This window comes from Nicotiana tabacum, chromosome 16 (assembly GCF_000715075.1).
Source record: "Nicotiana tabacum cultivar K326 chromosome 16, ASM71507v2, whole genome shotgun sequence".
In the NCBI taxonomy this organism is placed as follows: domain Eukaryota; kingdom Viridiplantae; phylum Streptophyta; class Magnoliopsida; order Solanales; family Solanaceae; genus Nicotiana; species Nicotiana tabacum.
The window spans coordinates 159,450,205-159,457,422 of record NC_134095.1 but is presented as its reverse complement, the minus strand read 5'-3'; the positions used below and the strand labels follow the sequence as shown (position 1 = coordinate 159,457,422).

The window sequence follows — 7,218 nt, the reverse complement described above, 5'->3', positions numbered from 1 at the left end:
ATTTATACACCAAAATGGTGTTGGGTTGGAGCACCAAAACACCAAATCTTACACCAAAATAGCATTTGACGTCAAAAATAGCGTTGGGTTGGAGATGGTCTAATATTAAAAAGTTTAAAAAAATTAAAAGAAGATAAATGTTTATAATTTAGAGGGTAAAATAAGTATCTGACAATCTAAAATTTGGAAATCTAGTTGAGTGATTTTTTGAGTGCAATAAGCATATAGTTCAGTGACTTTGTTGTTATAAACGAAAGAAAAATGACTTTAAGAGATATTTTGGAATAATTGAGTGACCATTTGAGTAATGGACTCATTAAGCCTGCAGTCGAAAGGCCGTATCCGCCCTGCCAAGACATGCGTGGTAGGTATGGGGAGATTAATTTACAAGTAGGCAAGTATATGTCAACCTTTGACAACAACAACAATAACCCAGTATAATCCCACTTTGGGATCTGGGGAATGTAGTGTGTACGCAGACCTTACCCCTATCCTTGGGTAGAGAGGCTGTTTCCAAATAGATCCTCGACATCCTTCCATCCAAGAACTTCCCACCTTGCTCAACTCACAACCTCTTGGTTGGAAGTGGAGATTGCTTACCATTAGAGCAACCTTTGACAATGAGACAATAATAAAGATTCGAATAATTCCTTAATTATTATAAGAGAAATTAAAGTTTATAGCAAATTATGGCTATATATAATTAATTTTCTCGAAACTTAGAGAGAAAAAATGGGTTGCTTAGTAATTGTGAATCTATTGTCAAGAATTCTTTCACTTTGTAGCTTGGCAACATCTATCACAATCCTCACCACTGCTTCCTCTGATATGACTGTTTCTTCCTTATTTCACAAAGATGTTGAAGTCAAATTTGGCTTTTCTGATTTCTATGCTTATCGGTAAGTGTTTTACTTTTACCTAAATATATATAGGAATTTATTGCATCTTTCATTCACGCATGCTTTACTTTAAAAAAACGAAATTTTCAACAAATGTCCCGTCGGAGATTGGCTCATCGCAAAGAGATTTCCGGTGGAAAGTCTGTCGGAGGCGTTTCCGGCGAGTCAATTTCATCGAAAAGTTAGAACTTTTTAGGGACAACAACAATATATCCCATGTATTTTTACAGTGTCGGGGTCTGGAGAGCGTAATGTATATCCCGACCTTACCCTTACCTTGTGAAGGTAGAGATAATGTTACTCTTGGCTCAAGAAAAGCTAACGCTTTTTCGGGAGTACATAGGCCCCGTTTGTCCATCAAATTTTTTCCTTTTCTTCAAAAATATGTTTGTCTATAAAATTTTGTAAGTTGTTTTTTCCAGAAAAACTGTTCTCCCCTCTCGCAAAACTGTAATATTTTTTCAAGTAAAATGCATGTCCAAACATAATTTCAAATACCATTTTTCAACTTAACCCCAAATACTATTTTTTTTTCTTCCAAAAAAGTACAATTTTAATGTCCAAATGCCGACTTAATATATATAACTATTGCTTATAATAATCCCTACGGATTTGTTAATTTTAGTACGAGTTTTTTATGTATTGACAATATATAACTTATTTATCCGACTAGTTTAAGTTGACCAACAAGAACATACATATAACTCTTTACAACAAGTCTGACATAATAATTATCTAAAAATCGAGTAATAACTTTTGCTAATTAGTTTGTTAAATTGAATTGTGATGATATAAGATTTGATGGTGCATATTATTTGAATGCTTAACATATATTCAATATACTTGGTGGTGTAAAACGATGGGGTTTTCAGTTACATGCTTGCTTGTGCTGCTGCTGGATTTGTGTATTCTCTCCTACAAACAGCATTTGCAATAATCCAAGTGAAGACTGGAGATTGCGTCTGTGATAAACTCATTCACTTTGACGTATATGCTGATAAGGTATGTCATCGTGTAGTTTAATCTATTAAAATATGTTGTAATTAGTTATTATTTTTATCAGGGTATGAATTAATGTTTGTAATAATTTTATGAAATGTTAGTTTAATTAGGAGTCTTGCTGTAGTTCTCGAAAGCAGAAGCGAATCGTCCGTAGCAACACGACTTGGATTATTGGTCATTGAAAATCTCACTACTTACCGGACGAACTCCCTTATTTTCACAGTCTAATTACCCTCAATTTAAGAACAAAAATAATAATACCCAACCCTAGCTGATTCACCAATTTCTTCTGTAGTCTTCCAACACCCATAATGGTGTTTATATAGACTACATTTGAGTTTAGGATCTTTATACAAATACCGGCAATATTTATTGTTTATTTTTTCTAGTCATATACATAGGTTATATATTGATTATATACAACTATACACATATAATACATAAACTATGGATATATTATATCATCGACTATTTTTAATTTAAGTGGTTGGGTGAGCGGCTAGGGTTAAGCTAACTAATGGGCCTAATTCGCTAGCACTCCTTATGGGGGCAAGTACACAGATAACCATTCTCGGAATGCTATTTAGTGATTAGCCAGTACTCATTTTGTCCTGAAATTTTAAATTAAAAATCTTAATTTCAAAATAATTAAAAATATTAATGTAATTCAGAATGCACTGGCTAATTTTTAAATAATTATACTTTAGAGTGGCTACCCGGTGTCATTTCTGTACTCTTATGAGTGTCTACTAGGCCCAAAAGCCTTCTCTCTTTTTTTCCCAACAATGTTTGTCACAAGAATTTACTCGTATTTATCTTGATAATTGTGTAAATATTTTTTCTTGATTATAAGCAGATAATGTCGATGATAGTGGGTACGGGTGCAGCCGCAGGGTTTGGTTTAACGGTGGATTTGAATTATTTGCCTAATCGTGCAATGATCACCGTTGATTTTCTAAACAAAGAAAACGTAGCTGCTAGCTTTTGTCTCGGTGGATTTGTATGCACAATGATTTCATCGTTTATATCGTTAAAAATCTTTAAGGATGATTACTTGTATGAATGCTAGTTAATTAGCTAGTTAAATTAAAAATACGGTCATTAAATTTCCTCCTTTTGTTTTAATTTCTTTTGTCGGCCTTCTTAGATTTTGTATAACATCTTCGTGGGAAGAGTAATTAATCTTAATTTATTTTGTTTTAAGGTTTTAGTATATAAGTTTTCCTTCTTTTATTTAGTGAATAAACTGCTCGCACAAAAGGATTTACGCTACACACCGCATATAAAATGAAACGGGAGAGTAGAAAATTAGAGTACAAGATAATGAAGCTAATTTAGTTGTATTTATCCTCATTAATGAAAAATGTTTCTATCACTTATGAAGTTTTGAACTTGTGAATTGTGATTACTGCTAATTAAACGTATTGTTCAATGGTGGGGCTTAATTCTTTCCAAAGACGAAAACCCACAGCAGTTTGGATATTAAAGTAACAGAATCCTAAAACCAACGAAAATTATACTACTATACCCCATAAACCATTACAAAAGGGTCTACTGTGGGGAGAATTTCAAAAATAATTAGATTTACAAGTGGTCATTCAAAACTAACCACAACTTCAAAAGTAATCAAAATTTAACCATTTTTCATGTAAAGATAAATTTGAAAGAAAACATTGTTCAAATTCCGGAAAAATACTCCAGTATAATATACTGGAGTTCCAGTATAATATACTGGTCCAACTTTCCGCGTGTTGGAGTTCCAGCATAATATGCTGGAAATTCATACATATGTGCACCGATCTACAATATATTATGCTGGAACTTTCCATGTTGTAGCAAAATAGTGGCTATTTTTCAATGACTTTGCAAACGCTGACTATTTTTGAATGACCAGTTCGAAAACTGGCTAGCCCGCGCTATTTTTACTCTATACTATAATGCTATATCTGCACAAAACCTCACGCCAAGAAAGTAAAGTTTCTCATTTTTCATAAATTGGATAAAAAAAGAGAGTAAGTAGTAAATATGAGCATGAAAGTGTGGAAAAGGGAAAGTAGGAAATTGCTTATGGCATTTGGCATGTTATCACGAACAATAGCTTGGATCTAAATTATTATTATTATTATTATTATTATTATTATTATTATTATTATTATTATTATTATTATTATTATTATTATTATTATTATTATTATTATTATTATTATAATAATTTTGGTATGGATCCTTCTATCACATAGCACACCAATAACATTTCTCCATTTCAACCATTCGATTTTGATTCTACGTGTAACAACTTCATCTATCATTCCATTCTCTTGAAACAACGAGCCTAAATATCTAAAAATGTTTGCATTTTGGCATCACAATTTCATCTAGTCTAACCTTAACTTCGCCCTTATCATGCTGATTGAATTTGCAGTGCATGTAATCAGTCTTACTTCTACTTATCTTAAAACCCTTACTGCCTAAGGTGTTCCTCGATAGCTCAAGCTTTTGGTTGACACCTTCGCTAATTTCGTCAATTAGCACAATATCATTATGTATTAGTAAAAATTAGACTCGCTATGTGGGTCTATTAAATGGCGACACATGTTTGTAAAGTTTGAAGAAAAGTGAAGAATGACATGTAAAGGTGATATGAGAAACACCTCCGGGACCGAACATACTCATACCGTGCATGTTAGCCCCAGAACTGATCATCATGAAATAGCCCAGATCAGGCGTGGGAGAATATCTCATAATTACAAATGAGGAAGGAATAAATTAATCCCGAATTATATGAGATTTACCACCATTACACCATCAGTTACAAATCAATTATTAATAAATGCAATAAATGATTGTAACGGTCAGAACAAGGCAATCAATTACGAGATTGACTCAACAGGCACGGGATTGACTCAACATGCACGGATTGACTCAACAGGCACGGATTGACTCAACAGGCACGAGATTGACTCATTAATTACGGAATTAACTCATCAGTTATAGAATTAACTCATCAACTTAATTAAATTTTTTTTGAAAGAGGGTAGCTGTGAGCACGTGATTTTTGCCCTATGTGAGAATTACTCCAAAAAATTCAAAATAAAACAATTTTCCTTTGTGCGCAATTTTGAGAATTTTCGTGGCATTTTTGGATAATTATTTGTATTTGTCTGTGCATGTTTATTTATTAGATTAATAAAAAATACAAAATATGTCGCATTTGCATTTAGGATTTAATTCTACAATTAGGAGCAATTAAGTTTGTTTTACAAGAACAAAAAAATCATAAAAATAATGTACGTAGCATTTTTAGCATTTAATGTCCAAATTATGTAATTTTATCGTAATTGCTATTTAATTGTGTGTTAATTGTTATTAAGAGTTAATTAGCACTTTTATAAATTAATTTAGTTCTATAGGCTAATTTAGGATTTTTAGAATTTTAGTTTTATTTAAAGAAAAATAAAAGAAGAAAAAGAAGCAATGGAAATAAGAAGAAAATCGGACTGGGCCACCTTTTAAATTAAATCAACCAGGCCCAAACCAAAAAACCCCTTATCCAACCCAAAAACCCCCGACCCGGTCCTCCCCTAACCCAAACACCCCCCTCCTTCCATTTTTCATTTTCATTTTTCTAAAAAAACCCTAACCTACAAAAAACCCTAAAACCACTCGCCCCCTCTCCTCTTCATCTTCTCCAAACCACCCCCCTTCCCCCTCACCTCCATGGCTGCCCTTCTGCATCTTCTTCGTCCCCATCGTCCCCATTGTCTCAAACGACCATCTGCTGCTTCACCCCTCGTCCTAAAATGACCCCTCCATCTCCAGCTCCCATGGCTGCCCTTCTGCATCTTCTTCGAAGCTCCCACGTCCATGGCTGCCTTCTTCTTCATTGTCGTCCAAACGACCACCCTCCATGACTGCCCTCCCGTCTTCATCTTCCCCAAACGACCCCTTCAACACCCAAAACGAACCAGCGGCTGAACATCCAAAATGAGACCCCATCCGTTATGTTGCTTCTTCATTTTTACAACCAGGACCTCCATTAGAGGAGACACCATCGAAGACCCCCGATCTTGAGCTTCCTTTCCAGCCATTTCTGAACCAAACGAATGACCATTCCTCCCTTCACCACTGAACTCGCCTGAAATGTGCACACGCACCAACGACCACCTCCGACGACATTGTTCAGTCCAAACGACCACAGCCACCACCTCCGTCGGAGTCTGGCAAACCAGAAACCATGGCTTGAAACCACCATGAAACACCGCCTTTCATATTCTCAACAGAAACCAAACGGAGCTCCCATCTCTCACAATAACCGGCGGCGACGAATACACTAAAAGAAAAGACGGACAGAAGCGACTGATATGGTTAGCTAACTCTCACTTTCGTTCTGCCATTCGAAAACCTCAGTCGCGATCGGTTCCCAAAAGCTGTTGAGGTCGAAAATTTGCAGTTGTTGACTGTCTAACTCATTGTTGAGTTCAGTCCGATCCGATTTCAATCATCGCTGAAGAGTCGAGTTTATTTCGTCGAGGTTCCCGGTCAGGTCTGTCCGAGTTTTGCTTCATTAATGTGGTTCGAAAGCAGTCAAGTTCATATCCTTCTTGAATTGGTATTTTCTGCATTGTGTTATATTCACTTCGCCTCAATTCCTGCTCTTATTGCCATTGACTATTTGTATTATGATTTTGATTTAGTCTTGAATTTTGGGTTTTGTGTTTCTTGCTTTTATTTGTTTTCTATCGTTGTAATTTGCTGGAATTGATATCTAAGAACTTCACTGGATGATAATGATAGTAATAGTTTCCCTTGAATTGGCTTTCAACTATAATAATACTCAATAGGAGTAGTATATTAGAATTAGAAAGGAAACAATAACTTGTTGTTATGACCTTCCAGATTTGCTCGAGTTTCTTGGAACATTAGCTTGAAGCTTTTGTTCGTTGGTTGCCTTTGCTGTACAACTCTTCTCAAAGAGTTTTCTGTGTTCAATCACTTGGGAAAATCCATTTTTTGGCAACACTGAAGGTCCATTTCCTTTTGCTTTTCATCTTGTATTTTTTGGTTAAACTGATATCAATGAGCTGCGTGTTTCCATGATCGAACGTAGTGAGCAGCAGTACAAATTCATGAATCTGCCGTTCTTCTTATTTGGTTCAATTATCTTGCCTCCTTCTAGTTTCTGTCTTTTCTTGGTTATGTTATGTTGTTTCTTTTCTTGTCGTTGTTCATCATTTCTTGCATATCAAATCAGTTTGTTTTCATCCAGTATATTGACAGTGTTCATTTGTTTTGTTTAGGTTTAATCTAGAAGTGTGTT

General features: G+C 34.9%; 1 protein-coding gene across 1 annotated transcript; it reads left to right on the top strand.

Annotated features, from left to right (window-relative positions):
• The first annotated feature begins 732 nt into the window (after positions 1-732).
• LOC107781233 (CASP-like protein PIMP1) lies at positions 733-3,100 on the top strand. Its single transcript, XM_016601906.2, has 3 exons — positions 733-899; positions 1,772-1,901; positions 2,758-3,100. The coding sequence occupies exons 1-3, from the start codon at positions 733-735 to the stop codon at positions 2,968-2,970; spliced, it is 510 nt and encodes a 169-aa protein (XP_016457392.2). The 3' UTR covers positions 2,971-3,100.
• The last annotated feature ends 4,118 nt before the right edge of the window (positions 3,101-7,218 follow it).